Here is a 26,365-nt window from a genome sequence, read left to right on the forward strand (position 1 = left end):
CTTTTAATTTGAGAGATTTCTGAGCAAGCCACTCTAGGAGCTTGAAGAGAGAATTAGATAAGTGATTTTATTATGAAAAATATATCCAGTTCAGGTCAGAAGTTTATTATTACCGGTAAGATTTTTTTTTTCACTGATTATACAGCAAACAGAAGAACTGAGTAGAAAACATTTTTAAAATATATGCTTTTTATTTAAACCTGATCAAACATGCAGTTTAAGATTCATAGACATGCATGAATATTTAGGGAAACGTCTCTTTGCAAGGAGCGATTCTTTTTGTAGCCGTCAACGAGATTTCTGAGTGAATATTTGATCTGTCATCTCAGATGGATTGGTTTTGTTTTGTGCCACAGATGCAACTTTTAAGCACATTAACCACATTTCCAGCAGGACGACACGCAGGTCATTCCAGCAGGCTGCTGTTATCTTGATTTGTCCATTTCAAAACCAGTGCTAATACGTAATTGGGATCATTGTCCTGTTGGAACCCCAATTAAGTAAAGAAAATTGGTCAGAAAAACCCAAAACAATCCAGAAACCAGCACAGTTTGACAGGAGAGGGATCCAGAGGATGCTGACCAGTACAACAAACCTTCAAGTTGGACTGAAGTCTTTCAACATTCCCTCAAAACAACAACTAGATGACTGAAACATATTTTAGTGTTCTAACATTACCAAATACAAATTCACAGTGTATTCCAAACACATGCATCAAAATAAATTGTAAATGTTGATTATTCAAAGAGAGAATAGCATTCATGCCCATGATAAGATGTAAACCTTCCCTGGGACTGTGCATAAAAAACATTCCTGAACCTGTTTTTTTTTTTTTTTTTAGGAAACTGTGGCAGAGAACATGACGGATCTGGAGAGGAAAAACCTGCGGAGGGCCATGTACTCCAGAGAAGCTCTGAGGACGGAGGAGGACGAGGAAGGTGAGAGGAGACGGGGAAACACACCAGCTGGAGGAAATTTATGCATGACTGCAGTCTGAGCTTCTCTGATTTCATCCTGGCTGATAATATGCAGGATGACATTTACCTTCACCTGCTGTTTTTGCTTAGAAGCATCTACTATGTTAAAGCTTAGGCTCACCAGGCTTACTTTTATGTGTAAGTCTGTAGTAATCCATGTGACTCCTAGTGCTTTTATTTTCTGCATTATGGTTGACGCAAACACTTCAGAATAGATAAATAATCTCAGTCTTCTTCTTGGATCTCGTTTTGACTCACCAGGCGCTCAGCAATGTCACCCCCTCTCAGTCCGGCAGCGTCCTGCTGTGACTCTGTGTGTTTGTGTTTGTCTTTGACGAAAAGGTGAAGGTGATGAACTGCAGATGCTGCGCTCTTTATCTGTGCTCTGTGTTGTCTCCCGTGTGCTGGTGGCACCCCGGGCTGGACTTGTGCGATGTCTCCGGCAGCAGCGGTTGCCGTCCTTGCCTTTGAGCAAACAGGTGTGGCCAGAAAACGCATGGTTTGGATAGAGAAATGGCAACAAAGAGTCCGCTGTGGTAGCAAACTGCAAACTGCGTGGATTTCTGCATTTTAGAAAACCGTCATTCCTTCGTAGTAAAGCCTTTCTCTCACTTCCCTCTGAAACGTTCCCATCTCCTGCTTAGGCGACTGAATGAAAGTATGGCTGTAGACCTTTTTTGCCCCTGCTGGTTATTAAGTCTGATTTCCTTCTGCTCTCCCTCTGCTTCCGGCATGTCTGAGCCCAGAAGGCACTGACATGGAGCCTCGTGCGCCGACGCCTGCTGCTGCATGGTGTGATGTGTTGTATTTACCCTTCATCGTGAATGAGGAGGTGGAAAGAGTTTTATCACCAGCTCCCTCCTCACTGCTGTCCAATACTTAACTTTTTTGTTTTTTTCATAGACTCAATTTAAAATGATTAACTTGTCAAGCATTTTTATCCAAAAGTTCACGCCACTTGATGAGTGTTCAACAAGTTGATGAGAGTTAAGTTCTGCTCGCTTGAGACATTTGATTTAAAACACGATGTTTTGTTTTATTTTGCACCTGAGCTGTGGATTCCTGCAGCTCCTGCAGAATTATCAGGGACCATTAAGCTAGAACTGTTTGATTTAGTGGCCATTTTCTTCTGATGATGAATTAACAACCTAACCCTGCCTTAAATATCTCCACAACTTCATCCCTGACCTTTCTGTTGTGTTGTTTGGTCATAGATGTTTGCTGAGTTTCCTCTGCAGCCTTCAAAGAAGAGCTGAGATTGAATCACACATAGTTAGCATAAGTAACATATGGTAAATGGCCTGCATCTGTATAGTGCTTTATCAAGTCTGAGGACTCCAAAGCACTTTACACTACAATCAGTCATCCACCCACTCACACATTATAGATGTGAGCTATATAATAGCCACAGCTGCCTTGGGGCAGACTAACAGAATCTAGATTGCCATCCAATTGGCACCAGGCGCTCTGATTACCACCAGCAGGTGAGGCAGGTGAAGTAATTTGCCCAACAACTGAGACGGACAGAGTGGGAATCCAAACCGGGAACTCACCGCTTACAGAAAACCCTGTCCACTGAGCCACTGGCACCTCTGACCAATGATGCAAACCCTAATACAATAGATTGAGGTTTGTGGTTGTAAAGTGATGAAATTTGAACAGTTCAAACGGTGTGAATAATTAGCAAAGCACAGAACAATTTATAAAAGTCTCTTCTCTGTCTTTGTTAGCTGTTTTGCCCTGGAACTACTTCATAACAAAGGTGAATGAGGGAAATTATAGAAATGTATCTGACATGATAAAAAGAGGAGAAGTGAAGGTAAAGAGCAGAACAATCTAAATGTCAGAGAGCATTTGAGAAGTCACTTCAGATAGACACAGAAATAAGACAACGTATGTAAAAAAAAAACAAAAAAAAACTATGTACCGGTAAAACAAATACCACATTTGTTTTACTGTCTGCTTGACCTTTCACCTCCTCTCGCTCTTGACTCCAGAGGAATCGTTGGACAGCGACGATGACGACAACCTGTCGCAGGTGATGCGTCAGCGAGCCACCATCCCCTGGCGCTCCTGCGGTACCTACCTGTCCTCCGCCGGCCTCCTCCTCCTCACTCTGCTCCTCCTCTCACAGCTCCTAAAACACTCCCTCATGGTCGCCATCGACTACTGGCTGGCGCACTGGACGTCTCATGTCATCACAACCAAGATAGACGCCTCGGCTCACAACTGCACCCTCGTTAAGGTGAGTAGCTGATGAAAACCCGGCTGACTAAGCCTTCTCTTCCTTCACCGTTGTTTGTGCCGTGCTGCAGCGGTCCGGCCTCTCTACTGCGACCCTAAAGTAGATTGAGCTGAAATTGAACTTGGATGATGTTTTTAAGAACCGCTGTCTGAGTTAAAGTTATGATTCATACTCATGTCTTCATGCAGCAACTCACCTCCTATGAGATTAAAAGGTTTTCACACTTCAGACACACATCTGGCTTTGCAGAAATGCTTATATATGTAAGGTTGTCAGGGTAGGTGCTGCAAAACCTACAGCACCTACCCCCCAAAAAAACACTTTTACATTTGGGATGACATTGCAGTCTTTCAACATCCAGTGCAATGAACAGATTTCTATTCCTTACAATTATTCAGTGGGTGTAATATTTGCAGAATTCCCCTCCAGGGAAATCATCACAGCTTTTTTTTTACATTTTCTTCACGCTCTTCTCACTAATTCTCCACTGAATCTCAGTTGAACAGAGCTGACCTAAAACCCAAACACAGAAATTGCCAGCACCAGATGGAGTGCTCACTAACCCACCCTGAAGCAGCAGCAGCAGCAGCAGCCGCTCAGTCAGTCTGCATAGCAGAGCTGGAGTCACGCATCTATGGGAAAATCTGTGCCAAAGTTTTTAATATCTTATTACAAAAAGCAGAAATAAATCTCTAAATGAAAGTATTCACACCTCCGTAGCCGCTTTCTTTCTACATATGTTTTTGGGGTTTTTTTGTTTTTTTTTTACACATTGCACTTATAGCACATGAAAAACACGGCAGACGCTTCAATCCCCATTCACTGCAAACATGGTGAGGAAAGCTGTGCCGCGCCATTCGCACTCAGAGGTCACACCGACTGTTTTCAGGTTGCCGTATCCAAGACGAGTAAAGCAACAACTTTATTAATAGTTTTACGTGTTCATGTCCCACAGACGGAAATTTGATACCATGTCAGGCTACAAACAGAGTCAGCTGGCCGTGAGGGCTGCAGCGTCTGAAAAGCTCTGGAGAACACAAGCACACTACGAGCACAGCTAAGTGTTCAGAAATTGTCACCGAACGTATCTTGTTTGGCGGAGCTTCAGAGACGCTCTGCCAGGTTTATCTAATCTGCTCTGTGCAATAGACTAATCCACATGGGGACATTCAGAAGTCCTGTTTGGACATCAAGCACACACACGCACACACACGCACACACACGCACACACACACGCACGCACACACGCACGCACACTTCCCATGAGCAGCTCAGAACCACAGAGACGGGAAAATTCAACCTCCATTTTCATTTCACTGGACAGACAATAAGCCGAGTTTATGCTTTATGAAACTGTAGCAGGAACACACAGGTAGGAATATTTTTAAGTCAGAGGACAAAGCATTCTTTTTGGTTGACATTTTCCAAACTAAAAAAATGGCAGATTTAGTTGCTGTAATCTGCTTTTAAAATGTGCGGTAACTTGTAAAAGTCACATTTTATTACATTCCAACCACAAACTTCCATATATTTTTGGGAGACTTTTGTGAAATAACAAGGGTTTCAAATCTTTCTACAAATAAACTCTTACATTTTTATTTAGCACTATTGAATCAAAGCTTTCTAAAACCCGCCTTCATTGATAAAAAATGTCTTTATCGGTTTTGGTTAATATATCTGGGGTTGAACACAAGAACCCAAAAATACTCATAAAAAGACAAAGAAAACGCATTTGAAGTGCAGGTTGAAGCTGCTTGAACTGAGAAGAGAGAGAGGGAAACAACAAAGCAGTATCAGCTCTTCCCTTTCTCCCTTTTTGTTTGTTCAAAAGTTGCCAGCTCAGCTCTGAGCTTCTCTGGCTTCTGCTGCATTAGATGGCTAATTTTTAACCAGCCTCACAGCTTAATTATGCTGGTAATTATAGCACAGGCAAACAAAGTGACACCTCCTCAGATACTAAGTGTTACATCCATCTTGTTGATAAATGTCCCTCTGTGCTGCAGGACTGTGGCTTCAGCCACTCGTGGTATCTGTCCGTGTTTAGCGTGCTCTGCTGCCTGGGCATCGTCCTCTGTCTCGCCACCTCTGTGACCGTGGAGTGGACGGGCCTCAAAGTGGCCAAGGAGCTCCACCACAACCTGCTCAACAAGATCATACTGGCCCCCATGAGGTAGGGCACCCACAGTGAGGGCCTCCCTCATCTGAGGTGAAAACAGGATGTCAGTGTGCTGTGTGTCTCTCTGGGTCCATGTGCAGAACATCGTTTATATGAAGGGACGCGGTTAAAAGCACCTTCATTTGGCCTCGTTACTCAGAGCGCAATCTGTTCTCCGGCACGTCTCTGAAAACAGACAGGCGTGTTTGTACGCCCTTCGTGGACACTCACACATGCAAAAATAAAAATAAAAACCCTCGCTGTACTCACGCTCGGCACCAACCGATTTAAACCGAAACGGCTGATTGGAAAGACTGCAAACAGAAACTGCTGATTAGTTCAATATTTAAATGTGGGGATCTTTAGATTTAAACTTGCATGAAAAAAATGTTGAGTAGCAAGTAGAAGGTAAGATTTTGAAAATAGGAATAGGAAGTAATATATGATTAAAAATCACTGAATAATTATCAGTAAAAGGAAAAAGCCAGTATTAGTGAAAAGTAGCTAATAAATAAGAATAGTTGACTAAATAACTAATAACTAAATAAGATGGTAATATTTATGTTAATCAAATATATAAGGAAGAAAGTTATAAGAAAGTAATATTAAAACGGAGAAAGTCCTAACATGTAGGTATTATTGAAGAAGAATTGAGTGTCAATTGCATCAATACTGAGTATTAACTAAGTCTTATATTGCCATTATCAATCTATTGATTAGAAATAGATAAACAGAAGTGGATAAGTAAGAAACAAGAAAGCCATAATCAATTTAACTTAATTCAAACTATGTTAAGCAAGTTTCAACTTGCAGTTTAGTAATAATTTCAAGTAAAAAGTTAATTAAAATCAAAAACTCAGTTTCCTTTGTTTATTCCTGCTAAATTATGATAAAATATGTATCAAGTTTGTAGGCGAAAGCAAATTTGATTCCTGTTAACTCCAATTCAACCAGAGTTTGATCATTTAATATGTGGGCTTTAAGTGATTGAACCTCAAATTAACTATATAATCAGAATTGAATAAATTTTGTCCTGTTTGTCTTTTTAAAAGCCAAAATATAATAATTTGTTGTAATTAATCTTTGTACCAGTGAATTTTGTTTATCTATTGATCAGTTGGTCATTCACTCAGTAACCGATCATTTAAATTTATTCCAGTTTATTTCAACAATTTCAATTCAACGGAGGAAACAAAACATATCAAATAATACAGCAATAGCTGATCCATTTCATAATAATTAGTTATTGCATTTATCATAATTACACATTTAATTTCCTTTCCCCTTTGTCCTGCTGAGGCTGTTTGAGACGACCCCACTCGGCAGCATTCTCAACCGGTTTTCCACGGACACAAACACGATCGACCAGCACATCCCCACCACCCTGGAGTGTCTGTCCCGCTCCACCCTGCTGTGTCTCTCTGCCCTGGGCGTCATCTCTTATGTGACGCCCGTTTTCCTCATCGCCCTGCTGCCGCTGGCTGTCGCCTGCTACTTCATCCAGAAATACTTTCGAGTGGCTTCAAGGTGAGTCAGCTGGTTTGGAATATTGCGGCTTTATGATGCCCTTTAGTAGCACAATTTGAACTGTGATTGATATTTTCCTTCTCCTGTTTGCCTGCTGGTCAGGGACCTGCAGCAGCTGGAGGATGCAACACAGCTCCCTTTACTCTCCCACTTCTCTGAGACAGTAGAGGGGCTCAGCACGATAAGGGCTCTCAGGTAAAATGCAGACATTCTGCCCTCAGATCTGCAGACATAAAAGCTTGTAACCTGTAATACTAAAATTGAAGGAAGACAGAGATAAGTGGGGCTTGGGATTTAGGTTAAATGCTGTAAAAATTTACCTGGATTTTCAGAAAGCTGTCTAAAGTGTGTCAGATTCATACTTTTATCTTCGTAAGAGAGGATTAACCACCATTCACTATTCTGAAAGTTTACATTTTTATTATATTAACCAGCAGGGAGAGTTAAAACATTCTTCTTCTTGCTTTGGATAGACACTCAAAACTAAGACAGTCTTTGTCATTGTTTATCTCTGGTCAGTAAATGACGTCAACATATGGCAAATTCATTTTCTTTCTTTGGTTTTGGTCTGGGATTTGATGTTGTTATTGCCACCTACTGTCTCAACATGGCTATCACAGGATTTTAGTTACATTTGTGTGTATTTTTATTTTATTTTTTTTACAAACTATCATTTAAAACAAATCTGAATTTGTCAAGTCCCAAGTGATCTAGCTTGGAGAAAATAACATAAAAGTGTTTATTTTGGCAAAGAGAAGATAGAATGACTGACGTTCACATGTGCATAGCAACTTTAAACAGAGCTCTCTTGCTTGATTTCAGCTTTGAGTGAATGATGCTTCAGCATTGTCCTCTGATGTCTCTGATATTGCAGCAAATAAAATGGGAATCTCTGTGATTCTTAAAAAAAACATTTTAAAATGTTCCATTGTTACACAATGTTTGCAAATGTCTATAAAATAACAGAGCAATGAACCCATAATAATGCTGTTTAATCTCATGCTATCCTATGCAGATGCTTTGTCTGCACTGATGAAGCTTCACTCACCTCAGCATGCCACATGCTCACAGTAGCTGCCATGCAACGGAGTTTGACTTATTTTCTGAGCAATTTAACTCACATTAACTTTCCACATTCCAACAATGAACTGTTTTTATTTCTTTTTATATCAAACATAGCTACTTATGCTACAGCATGGGGCTACAAAATGTACTTAATGTTGCAGTAAAGACAGCGATAAGGTCACCTGATCTCATGCTTCTCTATACAGATGTATTGGAACAGCTTCCACAGCTGGTGAATTGGACTTGTGTTCTAATCAATTCAATCAATATCAATTATCAACTTTTCTAACAGCAGATCTATTTGTTTCTTACATTTTATTCACCAAGAATTACGCTGGAAATCTTTTCTTTTACCAAAAACTACCATAGTAACATGTGTTACAGTTTGCTGGGTTGGACCCCTTAAATTTCATCATCCTGCTTCAGAATGACCTTCCCACTTTTGAATTCTGACTCTGATCCAGTCAGGCAGGAGAAAGCTGCCAGCAGGGAAGCTGGTAGAGTTTTGAAGACTTTGTGGAACAAATTAAATCTTCCTTCTCGGCAGATACGAACCCAGGTTCAGACAGAGGCTGCTGCAGTTCACCGACGCCAACAACATCGCCTCGCTCTTCCTCACGGCCGCCAACCGTTGGCTGGAGGTCCGAATGGTAATGAACCATCTGCTGTTTGGATCTTTGACGTTCGGATCAGTTCTGCTGCGGTGCTGGTCACTGTGCTGGCACACATTTATACCAGTATGGATGGATAACTGCTTCTTATATTGAATTACTGAAATAATGATTTCCATAAAAGGCAGTCTTCACATCATGTGTGATGTCTCAGCTGCTGCCAATAAGCCAGTCTACTCTTGCGAATCACTTTGCCTGTGATATATCACGTTCAGTCCTTCAGTGAGTCTCCTTGCTGTGGTCTGCAGGAGTACGTTGGAGCCTGCGTGGTGCTGGTGGCAGCTGTGGCCTCAATCACCAACTCTCTGTACAACCAGCTGCCCCCCGGCCTGGTGGGGCTCGGACTCACATACGCTCTCATGGTGAGCATGTTTTTAATCTGTACCAAATATCTTGGAACATTTTTACCAAAAGGAGCTCATTTCTTTTTCATCTCAAGGTTCCTCACCGTGGGTTTCAGTTCTTTAAAGATCATTATGATTGGTATTTCATACTGTGTTTCCTTTTTACTGAACATGTTTAATAAAAAAAAACGTAATAATCGTGATGGTTTAGTAAAACGTAAACTCAATATTATTCATAGTAAGAATCAGACCACCTCACCAACCACATTTCTACAATCCCAAACTTTAATGTCACAGGAAATGTATGTTATGGACCAACACTAATTATTGCACATTGAATGAAGTTGAAAGAAAATTTTACATAATAAAAGAAAAAAGTAAGATATTGCATAAATTTCTTTTCAGCCTCATGTACTTTGATGACACTAAATAAAAGATAAACTGGAAAAATATCTCTATGATCCTTGCCCTAGCGGTTAATCAATAGTGACTGCCATGTCTTATAGGTTGCCAGTTATCCTCTTTAAATTTTCAGATGATGGCCTAAACAATCTTCCACAACATATTTAAATCTGCTAAATTTATTTAACACGTCTGCAGCTTTCCTAGGTCCTCGTGTTGCTGTTTGTAATGTTTTCTCTGAGACCTTCACAGGAAACCTTTAGCTAAGCAGAGATTAAATTACACACTCTGTTTACTTCAAGGCTGCTTGTTGCTCTAGATTTTTGTTTAAAGGTAGCAAAAGACACTCAATAAGGGTAATCAAGTGCACATTTGATATAAGATTGTAAAGAAAAAAAGATATTTTAAAAAAATTATAATGATTTTAGATTTTTTTTTTTTGTTCAAAACACTGGGATTTGAATCGAGAACTTTGAATCTTTTACTCTAACATGAAAGTGACTATAGAAGCTTGCATCAGTCTCTTTTTTTTATTTTTAAACCAAAACAGCTGAACTAGAAATTGGATCAAACGTGTTTTTTTTTGTTTTTCTTTCTTTTTGCCACATAAAAAAACCCCAGATTTCTCAATATCTTCTATTTTCTTTTAGATGTGTTGCAATATTTTTCTCTCCGAAGTTTACTACTATCAAAAAATAAAAAAGAATGTGGTAAACTTTATGAGCTGCTCTAAAAATCATCGTTTCAGTGATAAAATCTTAGTCGTCGCGTCTCTCTGCTCGGTGGTGCGTCCAGACTGGAGGGGCTACGTGACTGTAACCGTCCTTCCTGTCCTCTCGTATCAGGTGTCCAACTACATGAACTGGATGGTGAGGAACTTGGCAGACATGGAGGTGCAGCTTGGCTCAGTCAAGAGGATTAATGGCCTGCTCAAAACTGAACCAGAGAATTACGAGGGACTCCTCAGTGAGTGGAGCAGACAACGTTTTCTGCAAGCACTAATCAGCCCACTTCCTCTTTTACCTTATTTTTTTTATTCATTGCCTTTTTTGACGTTTATGCTTAACATGCTTCAAGTTCTTCTAATTCTGAGATAGTATTTTGCTGAACAAGGCTGTGGTAACGTTTCTGTGTCTCAGGTGTGTCTCAGGTGCCCGATGGTTGGCCTCGACAAGGAGAGATAAAGATCCAGAATCTGAGCGTGCGCTACGACACAACGCTAAAACCTGTGCTCAAAAATGTCAACGCACACGTGCATCCTGGTCAGAAGGTGAGAGGAGCCGCCGCCTGCAGAAGCTGCTTCGCAGATCTGAGCGTTTCTCATTTCATGTTTTTCAGGTGGGGATCTGTGGGAGAACTGGCAGCGGCAAATCGTCTTTCTCCTTGGCCTTTTTCCGCATGGTGGACATGTTTGAGGGTAAAATTGTTGGCAAATTAGTTTAATGCAGCAGCTGCAGATAGAGAGCAGAGAACATGGTAATTGATAATAATTGTAATTCTGGTAATTCTGGTGCAGATGCATTTAGAAATCCTTAAAATAAACAAGCGTTTTATTACAGCAGCATCATTTCACAAAGCAAAACATTTTTTCAAAAGTCATCATTTAATTTGAGAATATTTATTTGATGCAGAAATAAATACATGTTGGGTTAGGGTAGAGCTTCATTTTCTCCTGTAACATTTCACATTTCTCTACGTCATCCAGAGAGTCAGGTCCTTTGTTTTGGACTCTTGTCTTCAGCTCACCAAACAAGTTTCCATCCCAGTCGGCGGACTGGGATGGAAAAAAAGGAGGTTGATTGTGTATCTATTGAATCATTCTTTGTTGATTTAGTTTGGGTATTTTTATTTTATTTTGCTAAAACACCTTATGCTGACGCTCCAGGGGTTCCTCGTGTGTTGTTTTGTAAAAACATACAGCATAGCTTAATGTTCATTGTTCTATAAACGTAAAAAGGTTTTCTAGAAATAAACCTGCAGCATTACAGATCCTCCACCATACTTAACTTTGGTACATGTAAATAGCATCTAGTAGTTGCTATGGAAACTTAATTTTCAAAGATGCTTAGTATAAGATCATTCTTCTGTAATAAGAGACGAACTTAAAGGGCTTTTTACATATTTAACAGCCAATAAATGTATCTGTCTATATTCAAGTGCTGCTTTAAATGTTTTAAAAAGAAACGAAACAAGAACTTTGTTTTTCCTGTTTCACAGGACGGATTGTGATTGACAACATCGACATCTCCAAGCTGCCTCTGCAGACCCTCAGGTCCCGGCTGTCCATCATCCTTCAAGACCCCTTCCTGTTCAGCGGCACCATCCGGTACGACGAACTCCTCTGTCAACAGGAAGACTCGTTAATGGAGGCTCAGATCGGATCGTAGTTAATGAAGAGGGACGCAGGACATTTCCAGAACATTTGGGAAAACTGCACCAGCCATTAATCGCACTTATCTGAAACATGAGAAGAGCTGCTCATAGATAAGAGGTCGTTTCTCTGAAACGTTCAGAGGAGGTTCCTATTTATAGACCACAGTGGTACACTCCATAAAGTCTTTTAATGTTGGAAAACAGACGACGGGGAATTAATTAAGGCTTTGGATATTCAGATCAGCCGTAATGCAAACAGCACAGTTTGGTTTTAGTCTCTGGTGTGAACAGCCTGATAACAGATAAAGTTTAAAATAATTATCTCCACTGCCTCTCTGACATTTATTTTAGATTTCACAATCATATATTGACTACAAAAATACTGCCAGAAAGGTTTATTTACATATTATAAAGTACCGGCGCCTCTAAATGTCGCTTGGTGGACGCGTGTGTGCAGGTTCAACCTGGACCCAGAGATGAAGGCGACAGATGAGATGCTGTGGGAAGCTCTGGAGATCGCCCAGCTGAAGCCTGTCGTCAAAACCTTGCCAGGAGGTCTGGGTAAGAGGAAAACAAAACGCCAGCATTCACTTTACGATAAACCCGTTGGATAAGCAGCACTTCAGCTAATTAATAATCTCAGAGTTCATGTTCAGAGTGCCGTCATCGAGTATCTCCAGTCGAGGATCGAGGATCGTATCAAGTCACTTAGGCATTAAATTTTTAACTTAGCCGACCGTCTTTATACGGCAGATGTGACAGCTGACGCCTGCCGCAGACTCAGTCATATCAGGTGTTATTGCAACTTGCCAAACTATTCATACAGCATGATTTTTTTTTTGTTTGCCAACATTGTAATTTTATTGACATTTTCTGATATAAATGGACAAATATTTCCTTGTAAAAATGGAATAAAAATTATATTTGCTTTGTAAAGCTCTGAGAAGTTTTGCATATATTTGTATTCAGTCGCTGTTTTAACATCTGGTAATAATTGTCAAATTAAATTCAAAATGCAACAACTAGACTCACTAAATCCAGACATGAAACTCATAGAAGCCATACTTTGTACTCTACACACAGGTACAAACCGGGTCACCTTGGAGCAGGACAATGATCCTAAATTACAGCTGAAATGGAACTACAATGGTTTAGATAAAGGCATATTCATGTGGCAGAATGACCCAGTCAAAGCTCAGATCTAATATGTGGCAACGCTTAAAGGTTTATGTTAACAGACTCTCTCCATGTATCCTGATTGAGTTTTGAACTGTTTTGTAATGACGAAGGGAAAATGTGTCTGGAAAGTTAAACAAAAAAACACATTAGTCCACAACCCAACAGAAGATAGAGGGCAGGAGGGCAGAACACAAATACACCCGCCACGTTTTGTGTTTTTATTTGTTAAGAAAATCTATTTCTGTCAGTTTCCCTTGTCTTCACAATTAAGGACTGCCCAAAAAAGTCCTTTAAAAACTTTGAAATGTGTCGTTTTAATGTGACGAAATGTGACAAAAGCTTTAAAGGGGTATGAATACTTTTGCAAGTCTTTGTATGTGAAAGCAGTTAAGCTGCTGCACACACATCAACTCGCTGCATGAAGCTGTACATGAAGGTTTTTATTGCACTTTTTACACCGTTTTTCAAGAACACAGAAGAGCAGCTATGCTGCTAATGTTTGACTAATGCTAATCTCATCTGATGCATCTTTCCACCACGTCAGAGTCAGAAACCTGTTTTCTTTTTCAGAGTGTAGCACTGATGAAAGCAGGCATCTGGAAACTGAAGGCAGATGCTAAATAAGACATTTGTGTGTGGACAGGGACTTTAAGGTTAATTAAGTTTCCCTATGATTTAAGGAAAGCGTCTATACAGTGCCTGTGTTGCATAATGAACAGTTTGCAGTTCACTTCATGGGTGATCATGGAACTAAGAAAGTGAGAAAACATCAGAAATAATTAACGTCTCCTGTTTATTTTTGTTTGTGTTTTTTTTTCTAATTTTTACTTTTATTCATTCTCTGTATTTTGAACCAGTATATAAAAATGTACTGGGAGGAGAAGCCATAAATATTACAACTTGTGAGGGAAATATTTATCAAGTTACAGCTACTATGTAACAGACGGAGGATCAGCGTAAGAATTTCACCTCAATTATTGAGCAAGTTTAGAGTTTCAAAAAGGCCACTTATAAATGTTGCATACCTGTCACTGGGCTCGTGGGAACAGATGTTTAGTGGACTCACTGGGATCTGGTCAGTTTAACACTTTTTTCCTTTTACTAGGTGTTTTAGATCATTTTTTTGGGGAAAAAAACATTAACTAGTAAAATACATTATTCTAGTAGCTGCTATATTAGCTGTTCATATGGAGACAATTATACAGTCGTTCTTATGTTTAGGATTTCTCCAACATAAAGGCTCAAATAAATAAATAAAAAAGTTATTCTGATTTCAACATCTCAAGCTTTGTATATGAGGTCCATCTTTTATTACTGTAGCAGAGTCCCTTGTTACCAACTGTGATTCCAGTGGTAAAAAATTGGCTATACAAACTACTAATAGTATTAACCCTCCTGTTATGTTCGTTTCTGAGGTACAGCAATAATGTTCGTGGGTCAATTTGACCCAGGGAGTGTTTTATCATGCAATAGTGTCAGGAACCAAAAAATTCCTCCAAAACATTTTTGTATCTGATTATTAACTCTAATACTAACCATCTCAATCAAAATTTGTGCAATTATGTTTTTTATTTCTCAGAAATTAAGGATTAATGACGACAACTTACTCAATTACTCATTTGGACATAAAAAATGGGATTTACATTTTTTATGTAAATCCCATTTATTGTTTTTTTTGTGGCCAAAAAAACAATAATTTCCTTGACAGTGATCTTTGGTCAATTTTTTTATATTACATTTAATTTTTTTTTCAAAGGGTGATCTTTATAATTGAATTTGAGACACACATACTGTTCCGGGTCAAATTGACCCACCATTTAAAATCAAGATAAATGAAACATGCAGAGAGTATTTATGTTCCCCTCCACTTCTACTGAGTGTCCACTCAGTGTGGGTGGAGTTTGTCCACGGGAACAGAATAGGTTCCCGTCAAAAGCTGTATGAACACCTGCTTTCTCACAGTTCATTGTGAAGTAAAGAGAGTAGGGAGAAAGTGGGTTTGTGTGTGTGTGTGTGTGTGTGTGTGTGTGTGTGTGTGTGTGTGTGTGTGTGTGTGTGTGTGTGTGTGTGTGTGTGGTGTGTTGTGTTGTGTTGTGTTTGTGTGTGTGTGGTGAAATAAGGTTCATAGCTGTAAGGAAACAAACAGAATTGGACATTTTTAATCTTTTTTTGCACTTTAACTTGACTGCCGGGTCAAATTGACCCGAACAGTATCGATGTAACAAGTAGACGCAGGGGGGGCTGCAAATGTGTAAAATGAATACATTTTCAATTTATATGTAGAGTTCACCTATTAAGACAAATAGAAAAAGTTTCATGCAATAAAAATACTTGCAACTATTTTTAAAATATTTTTAAACTTTGAAACGGGTCAATTTGACCCGCAACATAACAGGAGGGTTAACAGCATATTATAAGGTTAAAAAATACAGAGCAAAAGTTCAAAGTTCTGGGTCTTTTCTGTTTTCCCGTTTTCAGTTCAAATCCGAGCCTTTATGACGACTTTGAGGTTGTCGTTTATGAAGTTCGTGGTTGTTGTTTTCAGACGCCATGGTGACGGAGGGAGGAGAGAACTTCAGCCAGGGCCAGAGACAGCTCTTCTGTCTGGCCAGAGCCTTTGTGAGGAAGAGCAGCATCCTCATCATGGACGAAGCCACGGCCTCCATAGACATGGCGACGGTCAGTACGCGTCTAACAAGAGAAACATCTCGAGGCGATGAAGTGGAGACGAGGCGTTTTAGGAAGGGAGGCGCAGGAAATGAGAAAAGCCGAGATAGGAGAGGGCGACGGAAATGAGAGCTCACAAAGTTCCCTGGGTGCATTTTAGCTGCCAGCGACGGCGCAAAGATAACGACAAATGAAGATGTTTATGGGATGAAACTCCAAATACGATGAAGCGTAAGAGGCAGATTTAAATGTTTCAAGGAGAAATTAATGACAGTGAGTCTCACCTGATCTTAAATTAAAAATATTTACTTCTATAATTAACTATTAAGACCCACAGATTTGGTCAAAAGTTTACACCTCATTCTGAATCCCATATTCATTTTTGGACTTTTTCTGAAACCTTCCAGTTGTTCTCGTTGGTGGTGGGTTGTTAATTCTGCATTCAGCTGCAGCGACTTTGCAAACAAGAAATGGATGTTGAAATTTGTATCTGATGTGTATTTACTCTAAACCAACTCAGGGTCAAAATGGTCTGTACAGGCTCAAAACATATGCGCATAAACCACTATTAATATTTGATTTAGCAAGTTGCATCTCACCCAGTTCTGTTTTGTACCCATCACCAACTTTCTGTCATGATTCTGGAATGGTATATATTTTTAACGGACCGATTTCCTGGCACACATCCCGGCTTTTAAGCAATTAACGTTCAGCAATTTTTAGGTATTTTATTTAGAAATGCCATCTCTGAAGCTTAGTCTGCTTTATCTTTTCCAAAGCCAGTGATGATGTGTGTTTAGGATCAGCGTCCTGCTGGAAAAGCCAACCGTGTGTAAGCCTCAACCATCTGGCCACAGACTCTCACCTTTAGAGAAAAAGAAATATTTAGGATGTCCAGAATCAAGATAACACCATGACTTAAACGTCCCATAAACTGGAAGGAGCCGGGACACCAGGTCACTGGACTCAGAGGATGACAACCAATAGAGAACATCCTGCTAGAAAATCTGCAACTTCAAGTTTGGCTGAAATTTTTAAATGTCTACATAGACAGAGAGTAGAGGTGCTAGTGCATAAAGCGGTTGAAGCCTGGACTCAGCTTGGTCAGGGCAGTGATACCAAACATACAGTAAAACCGGTTTGGGCTTATTGTTAAGGTGCTAACAATAAGCCTCCGGAACGTTCCAGACCTTAATGGAAAGGTTCTGCTTAAAAGCAGGGTCAATGCCAGGAAGCTAACTAGTTTACAGAAGTGTTACCATTTCAGATAAGGAGAGGGATCAAATAAAGGAAGTTCCAGAATAATGTGTTGTTTAGTCCTAAACGATTACCTCAAAGCTAAACATGTGGATAGTCTTTGACAAGAGCTGCGCTTGATAAATATGAACTACTGTGGCAGGGAGAGAGGGAGACGATCAGACGTGGAACTCCCAGACCGAGGATTTTAGAGTGAGGAGAGTTGGAAGCAAGCAGAAGTGCTGGAGAGGGTACGAATGAAGCCGAAAGAGGGTGAAATAAAAGAAGGCAGAGCTAAGTGCGTATAAGAGCCTGAGGGGAGTTTCTGTACATTCAGATATCCCTCTCTTGAATGTTCACTCACAAACAGCTCCACTTTGAGCTTACAACAACATAGCAGGAAAGCCCCGGAGGAAACACAGTTCAGCTTTTAGTGCACACAGATAAACAAGATAGAGGGCAGAGGAAAGAATATGTGTGTATGTGTGTGTTGTTTTTTTTGTTGTTGTTACAAGCGTTAAGTTAAATCTTAATAAAAATCTCATTTTTATGCAAAGTGGAATCTAACGTGTGCATGTTTGAAACGGCATTCTCTTGCTCTGCATCCCTCAGGAGAGCATCCTGCAGAAAGTGGTGATGACCTCTTTTGCTGACCGGACAGTAGTAACTATAGCAGTGAGTACCTCTTCTTCCTCCTTTTCCTCTTCCTCCTCTTACACTGCAGCAGCTCTTCAGGGATTCCTGCAACATAGCAGCTATACATTTCTGCCTCGAGAGTGCTGACTTTCATCCTGTTCTGCTAATGTGTTTCTCATAAATGACTGCAGTTATTCTGCTGCAAGATTATGAAGCAAAGAGTGGAAACTAGGTCAGAAGAAAGGAATGAAGGAATGAACATCCCCGACTGGTTTTGTTTTTCTCGTCCTCATAAAGGTTTTCAAAAAAAACAAACATGAATCTGCTAATGCCGATTGTTTTTATTAAAAAATACTCAGCAATTTTAACTCTATATCTTCCGTTTGCAAACTCATTGATTTATGCATCATCACAACACTGCATCCAAGTTTTGAAAGGGAGACGGTGAGTCGGTTTTGACTTCTTCGAAACTCTGAGCTGTCCCGGTGCAGTAATGGATCCCTTCTTCTCCGCCATGCAGCATCGAGTCCACACCATCCTGAACGCCGACCTGGTGATTGTGATGAAGCGGGGGATCATCCTGGAGTACGACAGACCCCAGGCCCTGCTTGACAGAGAGGACAGCGTCTTCGCCTCCTTCGTGCGAGCGGACAAGTAGAGGAAGCGGCACGAGAAGAGGAAAGCTTCGGAAGCATCAAAGGAAGACATTCAAAGTGCAATTGTCCCATGGAATATATATATTCCTCTTATTTTGTAATCATGCTGTATTATATTTGTACATAAAAATGATTGATTCTTTGTTAATAAAACATAAATTATCATCACAACGTGCTCGGACTCTGAGGTTTTCAGGACGGTGATTTTTATTACCGCAGATGAAGAGAAAAGAGCTGAGCAGGTAACTGCTGCCCCTGCACACACGACTTCCCTGCTCAGTCAGCGAATATATTTCTCTATGCAAAGGATGATTTTGAACATTATAATGATTGGCTATTAAAGATGGAGGGAATAGTTTGTTGACCCCTTTAATCTTAAAGAATATTATCTCTTTTAATGATTTGAGATTTAGTTCATAATGTCTCCACCCAAAGATGCAGCTTACCTTGACTATAGTCCCAAAAAGTATTGAATTTGTAACTTCATTCTTTTAATTCAGTTCACTCTGGTAGTGATTGCGTCCATCACTACTCTCAGCACAGTGGCTGATTTGTAAAAAAAACACTTTGCGTTTTTCTGACTGCTGGTGCCCCCCCTCCACCCCCTGTAGGTCATGTGACCCACATCAAAATACTTCACCTGTTACAGGTCGAGTTCCAACATTTTTGCACCACTGGTGATTTTGAAAAAAATATAAATAAATAAAAAAAACAATTATGTATTAACTGGAGATTTTTATTTTTGTCCACTAAAAGATTTTCCAGATTAATGATGAATTTAGTCTAAGGTTTTTTTTTTATTCACGCTGAATACCAATAATGTGACCGGCTCGGTGTAAGACGCCACCATGTGCTGTAGGTTCTCAGGGTTGGTTTATAAAGAAACCCGTGAAACATTGTTACATGTGTGGTTTATTTGGGTTGAGTAAAGGTAACTAATGGATGTTATGAGTTAACACATGTATTTTTTTTAAATGTGAATTTCTTGAGAAGTGATTGTGTCCTAACTGTAAGAGCCGTAATTAAGCAGATGTAATCAGCTGCTCGTTGCACCTCTCTTGGATTCTCGTCTCCTCCTGCGCTTGAGTTCCTCCGTTGTAGCAGAAGGAAAAGTGGGCGTGTTGTTGCCTTTGAGGCAGCAGCAGAGGCAGGCGGAGGATAAGGATATATTTGACAAACCGTGGCTTTGCGTAAGGGTTTGTTTGGGGTGAGTAAAGAAAGTCAACTCCTTTTCCTTTGATTGCAAACAGCGTTTAAAAGAGAATAAAAATAAACAGAAATCACCGATAGACTAAAACGGAGGATGGGGGAGGGACTGCTTCTCCTCATCGCTCCATCTCACATTACCGAGCTATAGTGGAGTGGCGAGGTCAGCACAGCTTCAGCTGCGACACGTGAACCTGCCTCCAAATCCAAATGTGATCAAACGCCGCTCAGACGGTCCTCACACCCCTGCGTCGAAAGTTGATTCCTCCCCCAAAACCCCCTTTTACGCACGAGGCCACGACCACGAGAGCTCAGCTGCGCGTGTAGCCGAGCGGACTCGGGATGAGACTGGGCGGCGTGGCCCAGCTACGTCCAGCCAGTCGGTCGGTGCTGTGAGTGGCGGCGGCAGCTGTGGAACGTGGAGGAAGAATCCTCTCATGGGACTTCCCGGTGCTGAAGCGCCTGATCCAGAGGCAACGTGAGGTAGCGCGCGAGCCTCCAGAACACGGAGCGACACCAGGACGCGCCCGACAGCGAACACCAGCGGGTTCCGACTGGGAAGGAAGGCGGACGAACCCGTCTTTGAGCCGAGCACACAGAGGACCCCGGGCCTGAAGGCTGTGGGTATGGGAGTGCAATGTTGTCCAGGAAGGGACTCATTCCTGAGGATTACTTGCTGACACGACTAGCTGAGGATGTTCTGCAGCCGAAGTACAAGGCCAAACAAGGGAAGGCTCGGTTTGTGGGGAAGAACGGCACCTGCAACGTCGCGCACACCAACATCCGAGAGCAGGGTCGGTTCTTACAGGACGTGTTCACGACACTAGTGGATTTAAAATGGCTCCACACTCTCATCATTTTCACCATGTCCTTCCTATGCAGCTGGCTCCTGTTCGGGATGATCTGGTGGCTTGTGGCTTTTGCGCACGGAGACCTGGGTGAGTCGGGGGATGATTTTGTCCCGTGCGTAACGGACATCCACTCCTTCTCCTCAGCCTTCCTCTTCTCCATAGAAGTCCAGGTGACCATCGGCTTCGGGGGTCGGATGATCACGGAGGAGTGCGTCTCGGCCATCATCATCCTCATAGTGCAGAACATCGTCGGACTGGTCATCAACGCCATCATGCTGGGCTGCATCTTCATGAAAACTGCGCAGGCCCACCGGCGCGCGGAGACGCTCATCTTCAGCAAGCACGCAGTCATCTCCCTCCGAAACGGCAAGCTGTGCTTTATGATCCGCATCGGGGACCTGAGGAAAAGCATGATCATCAGCGCCACTGTGCGAATGCAGGTGGTGAGGAGAAGCACCACGGAGGAGGGAGAGGTGGTGCCCCTTGACCAGATCGACATCCACATGGATAACCCGGTGGGGACCAACGGGGTCTTCCTGGTGTCCCCCCTCATCATCTGCCATGTCATCGACAAGTCCAGCCCCCTGTACGAGCTTTCACCGAACGACCTGCAGCATCAGGACCTGGAGGTGATCGTGGTGCTGGAGGGGGTGGTGGAGACCACCGGCATCACCACGCAGGCCAGGACTTCCTACTTGTCGGAGGAGATCCTGTGGGGCCAGCGCTTCGTGCCGACGGTGTCCGAAGACGACGGCATGTACGCAGTGGACTACTCCAAGTTTGGCAACACCGTCAAGGTACCGACGCCGTGCTGCAGCGCCAAGAAGCTGGAAGAGGCCGGTGGCGTCGCGCGGTTCAAGCTGAACGAGGGCGTCACCATGCGGCCGTCCGTCAGAAGGCGGAGGGGGGCCGCGATGGTGCGCAGGTCCAGGATGCTGTGAGGCGTTCTGCTTAAAACTGAGCCGCTTCACTTTCAGTATCATTAAAAAAATAAATAAATCTTATTTATTTTACATTTGCGCGCACATTGTATGCACACATAAACCTGTGTTTACCTCAGGATCAGAGAGACAAAGCACTGAAATAATTCTGACTGGTGGAATAGTTCAGAATTTCAAAATTGGTGTTCTGTGAAAAGGTTACAAGTAGTAAACAATCTATCTTTAATAAACGATCCTCAGTCCCTCCCTATTTAGTTTGAATCCAGAGTGGTTATCAGAGAGGAAACATTAAACTCTACCACCCCTAAAGCAGCTCTAGTCTCAACCCTGTTTTTAATGTGGCTTTAATTAATTAATTTATTTATTTTTATTACCAAAGCCCTACACAAAAATATCATATGTGCTGCATCAGTGTCATGACTTCAAATTTAATCTGAAGGATGAATCATTTCATGATTGATCTGACAAAGAAAACAAAGCAAGCAGATTTCTGTGAATTTGAACGGATGAACACTAAAATTGATTAAAAGAAAGGAGTTAAAACTACAAAGTCTGAATACCAACATTTATCTGAGAGGAGAAAGATGGGAAGGATTTCAAAGTCTGAGAAAGACATTTGTTCCTTCAGCTTTCAACACCAGAGCTGCCAAGAACAGAAATAGAAACTAGAAACTAGAAGCGGTGCCTTACCTTTGTCAGATGTTATTTTTCCCTCTCTGCTGAGGAGCAGAAGTTTTTCTCTTATCTGTCTTTCTGAACAGGTAAACAGTTCTGGGCTTGTCAATATTCTCACTCTGGATTTGGGACCAGGTTGGATGTGCATGAAAGAAATGCTTAAAGAAAGTTAGTAAGTGGCCAAAGTTACAAAACCTCGCTGAGAGGAAAAACACGACAAAGAACTTTCAACAAAATTAAATCAACAAAATCTGACCGGGTCAGATAAAAGCCTGACCTGGTCGAATAAAGGCTTTGACTTTTTGCCGCTTACCTGTTTTAAAGATTAAATACAAAGTCGTGAGAAAAATCTCAAAATGTGGATAAGAAGTTTAAAATTGTACTTCAAGAATAATGTTGAAAAAAATATCTGTAGTAAAAATCTGTTGTTTTTTTTATTTTATACAAATAAAAAGAAATGGATATATATCTATTACTTCAATCATAATACATCTTTGAAGTTTCAAACATCAACAATCAATCTATTGAACAGTTATTCTAATAGCTAATATGCTTGATTAAAATTTTATTATCAAGCTTAGAAAATTGTTTGAGTACTTTGGTACAAAATAGAAATACAGAGGAGTGAAATAATGTATGTAGGTACAGAATAAGAGTAATGGAGGAAATTACTTTGACCCAATTAAGTCATAATGTTTTCTATTCCTGATAAGAAATTTATTTTGTTAACCTTTTAACAAAACCCCACTTCAAAACTTCTGAGCTAACTGTTTAAATGTGAGCCCTGGTATGCAGAGTGTAATGTTTGTTTTTTTAAATCTGAGGGATTGCATGTATTTTAAATTATTAGAAAGGGAGATGCTTAACTTAAAAAGAATGTTGTACATGGCCTTGCTGAAAATGACATTAAAGTAAAGCTGTTTTCATGTCCTCCATTTTTTTCTCATCTTTATTTGCTCGAATACAATCATGAACAATATTTGAAATATTATCGATCATCATATACAAGTATTTTCAACATTATGGCAATAGTTTTGTACTTAAATAATAAAGTACCAGCCCTGGAGGCAGAGCTGGCCTGAGGTAAAACGAACCAAGCAGCTATTTGGGCCCTCAGACCTTCTGGGGCCCCATAAAGACTTACATTTTAACACAGACTACAGACCTAGCAATAGCTAGTTAGATATGTCTAACTATCTTACTAGAATTTCAACATGTGTTTGAGAATGAGAACGCTATTCAATTTAACGGTTTCAGCATAAATAAATTAGATTTCAAATAGTCCATCCATCCATTTTCTTACACCTCAGTGGGGTCGGGAGGTTTGCTGGTGCCTATCTCCAGCTAATGTTCCGGGCGAGAGGCAGGGTCACCCTGGACAGGTCGCCAGTCTGTCGCAGGGCAACACACAGGACAAACAACCATGCACACACACACACACACACCTAGAGGCAATTTGGAGAGGCCAATTAACCTGACAGTCATGTTTTTGGACTGTGGGAGGAAACCGGAGTACCCGGAGAAAACCCACGCTCCGTTCAGGGAGAACATGCAAACTCCATACAGAAGGACCGGGGCCCGGAATCGAACCCAGAACCTTCTTGCTGCAAGGCAACAGCTCTACCAACAGCTCACTGTGCAGCCAATTTCAAATAGTTTAACGTTTAAATTTAAAGTTTTAAGGAATTGGCAAGTTTACTTTCTAAAAGTAAAAAAAGAAAAAAAATTCTCAGTTTGGCTGTTGTGTTGCCATAGCTACGATGCTGAGTTTAGTCTTTTGTTTGAGTTCAGTTTGTGAACAGACACATCTCAGTGATAATCAATTAACACAGATCGCTTTTAAGTTTGGCTATTTCACTTAATTTAATTTCCTGTACCTAACCAGGTTAATACTCCACTGATACGTCTCTCTCCTTTACAAGCAGGACCCGGGCAGAAAATATGCAGCGCATATAACGATGCTTATACTGAACACGGCTGCACAATTAAACTTAAACTCCCGATTTCACCAAATCTATATTGAAACTGTTGAATATTGTTTTCATGTTGACTTCCTGTTGTGGGCGGAGTTTTGCGCAGGTGACACCGTTTTTCTAATAAAAGGCCACAGGTCGCTCCGGTGAGCACTGCATTCAGGCCAAACGCATCTGGAGGCTCTGTGGGTTGATTTCCTCCGTCTCTCCTCGGCATTTCCAGCCCTTTACTAATGGCAGCGTCTACAGAAACCATGTTAGTGATGATGTTCTCAACAGGAAGAGGAGTCCTAATTTATTTCTGCTTAAGGCGGATCGAGAAAAATATTTACGGGGTGGCAAGAGGGTGGCAGGGATATTTTCAGGGGTGGCAGCATATGCCAGTATGTGTGTGTGTATGTATATATATATATATATATATATATATATATAAATAAAAAAAATTCCCTTCTCACCCTCCGCGGGTGGTCTGTTTCATCCCCTGAGCTCGGGTCCTCTACCAGAGCAGTTATGTGCTGGAGACAGTCCAGCACATAACTGCTGTTATGTGCTGGACTGTCTCAGGGGCCTCCTTGCACAACCTACACCTTGGGTCTTGTCTGGTGTGGTAGATCTGAGCCTCTATTGCTCTGGTGTTTAGAGCCTGTTCCTGGACGGCCAGGATGAGAGCCTCTGTGCTGTCCTTGAGTCCAGCTTTCTCCAGCCATTGGTAGGTTTTCCTGACATCAGCCACTTCAGTTATTTGTCGGTGGTACATCCCATGTAGGGGCTTGTCCTCCCATGATGGTACTTCCAGCACCTTGTCTTCTGTTCCCCATTGCCTGAGACATTCGCTGAGCACATCGTCCGTTGAGGCTTTGTCCTTGATGTATTTATGGATCTTGGATGTTTCATCCTGGACAGTGGCTCTCACACTCACTAGTCCTCTGCCTCCTTCCTTGCGGCTCGTGTACAGTCTCAGGGTGCTGGATTTGGGGTGGAACCCTCCATGCATGGTTAGTAGCTTCCGAGTCTTAACATCCGTGGCCTTCATCTCTTCCATTGGCCAGCTAATTATTCCGGCAGGGTATCTGATTACTGGTAAGGCATAGCTGTTTATTGCACGGATCTTGTTCTTGCCATTGAGCTGGCTTCTCAGGACTTGCCTTATTCGTTGGAGGTATTTGGCTGTGGCTCCTTTCCTTGTGACCTCATCGAGGTTGCCATTTGCTTGTGGTATTCCCAGGTACTTGTAGCTGTGCTCTATGTCTGCTATTGTTCCTTCTGGGAGTGAGACCCCTTCTGTGTGGATGACCTTCCCTCTCTTTGTAACCATCCGACCACACTTCTCTAGTCCGAATGACATCCCAATGTCAGTGCTGTAGATCCTGGTGGTGTGGATCAGTGAGTCGATGTCTCGGTCGCTCTTGGCGTACAGCTTGATGTCATCCATGTAGAGGAGGTGACTGATCGTGGCCCCATTCTTGAGTCGGTATCCGCAGCCAGTCTTGTTGATGATTTGGCTGAGGGGGTTCAGGCCTATGCAGAACAGGAGTGGGGACAGAGCATCTCCTTGGTATATGCCACATTTGATGGACACTTGTGCAAGTGGTTTGCAGTTGGCTTCAAGGGTGGTTTTCCACAGCCCCATTGAGTTTGCAATGAAGGCTCTTAGAGTCCTATTGATGTTGTACATCTCTAAGCATTCAATGATCCAAGTGTGTGGCATTGAGTCATAGGCTTTCTTGTAATCAATCCAAGCGGTACACAGGTTGGTGTGTCGGGTTTTGCAGTCTCGGGCGACTGTGTGGTCTACAAGGAGATATATATATATATATATATATATATATATATATATATATATATATATATACTGCTAAAAAAAATAACACAATATAACTCCAAGTAAATCAAACTTCTGTGAAATCAAACTGTCCACTTAGGAAGCAACACTGATTGACCCGACGAGGGTCCCCATTGTCAATCAGTGTTGCTTCCTGAGTGGACAGTTTGATTTCACAGAAGTTTGATTTACTTTGAGTTATATTGTGTTGTTTAAGTGTTCCCTTAATTTTTTTGAGCAGTGTATATATACATACAGGGGTGAAAGTAGTTTTAAATTCTTGGGGGTACTATGACAAAGAAATATATATACATGCATATTACTTCTATGTGCTTTGGAGTTTCTGTGCTGATTATTTTTTTGCGAAGCCAAAAAAAGCTGGTAGCTCTTGAATTGCTACAAAATAAAGCTGTATTTCTCTCAGCCCACTGGCTGCAATGTTGATACCTTGAGATGCCATGAGACCTAAATCCTGAACATCATGGCATGGAGGCATCCCAGTTTTCCATGTCTGGCATATAACGATTCTTTTATCTTTTAAACTGGTTCTATTGATCCTGTGTCCATACAGTGGGATAATCAGTAGCCCAGCATCATGACCTGTTTGTTCTGAAGATCCTGCAGCTTCCACTTCTCTTCCTAACATGGCGCCTCCTCACCCTGACTCTCATACTGACAGGAGGAACCACAGAGCTCTGTTAGGTTAAAGCTCATCTTCTGAAGTTGGGATATTTTTCCTCCAACAGGTTCCAGAGGAATCACCT

The 26,365-nt window shown here is 41.4% G+C and overlaps 2 protein-coding genes across 6 annotated transcripts in view; both read left to right on the forward strand.

The window, feature by feature from the left end:
• The window catches only part of abcc8 (ATP-binding cassette, sub-family C (CFTR/MRP), member 8), a 65,878-nt gene extending 47,570 nt beyond the window's left edge, over window positions 1–18,308 (forward strand). For 3 of the 4 annotated variants that reach the window (XM_008411583.3, XM_008411582.3, XM_008411584.3), the window contains exons 25-39: window positions 842–938; window positions 2,975–3,222; window positions 5,226–5,392; window positions 6,677–6,904; window positions 7,007–7,099; window positions 8,517–8,619; window positions 8,889–9,002; window positions 10,232–10,352; window positions 10,526–10,656; window positions 10,725–10,803; window positions 11,604–11,712; window positions 12,217–12,320; window positions 15,484–15,617; window positions 17,454–17,516; window positions 17,998–18,308. In XM_008411583.3, the coding sequence (XP_008409805.1) occupies window positions 842–938; window positions 2,975–3,222; window positions 5,226–5,392; window positions 6,677–6,904; window positions 7,007–7,099; window positions 8,517–8,619; window positions 8,889–9,002; window positions 10,232–10,352; window positions 10,526–10,656; window positions 10,725–10,803; window positions 11,604–11,712; window positions 12,217–12,320; window positions 15,484–15,617; window positions 17,454–17,516; window positions 17,998–18,135 (1,929 nt within the window). In that variant the 3' untranslated portion in view covers window positions 18,136–18,308. The remainder of the gene's footprint in view (window positions 1–841; window positions 939–2,974; window positions 3,223–5,225; window positions 5,393–6,676; window positions 6,905–7,006; window positions 7,100–8,516; window positions 8,620–8,888; window positions 9,003–10,231; window positions 10,353–10,525; window positions 10,657–10,724; window positions 10,804–11,603; window positions 11,713–12,216; window positions 12,321–15,483; window positions 15,618–17,453; window positions 17,517–17,997) is intronic. The other variant, XM_008411585.3, reaches the window with a different exon arrangement.
• A 960-nt stretch (window positions 18,309–19,268) lies between these two features.
• kcnj11 (potassium inwardly rectifying channel subfamily J member 11) lies at window positions 19,269–22,736 on the forward strand. 2 transcript variants are annotated; one of them, XM_008411581.3, is made up of 2 exons: window positions 20,022–20,133; window positions 20,222–22,736. In XM_008411581.3, the coding sequence occupies exon 2, from the start codon at window positions 20,238–20,240 to the stop codon at window positions 21,129–21,131; it is 894 nt and encodes a 297-aa protein (XP_008409803.1). In that variant the 5' UTR covers window positions 20,022–20,133; window positions 20,222–20,237; the 3' UTR covers window positions 21,132–22,736. The 2 variants fall into 2 exon arrangements, with proteins under 2 accessions (XP_008409802.1, XP_008409803.1); XM_008411580.3 differs by having other exon boundaries at window positions 19,269–22,736.
• Window positions 22,737–26,365: the final 3,629 nt, after the last annotated feature.

This window comes from Poecilia reticulata, chromosome 6 (assembly GCF_904066995.2).
Source record: "Poecilia reticulata chromosome 6, P_reticulata-male-v2, whole genome shotgun sequence".
NCBI classification, from domain to species: Eukaryota; Metazoa; Chordata; class Actinopteri; order Cyprinodontiformes; family Poeciliidae; genus Poecilia; species Poecilia reticulata.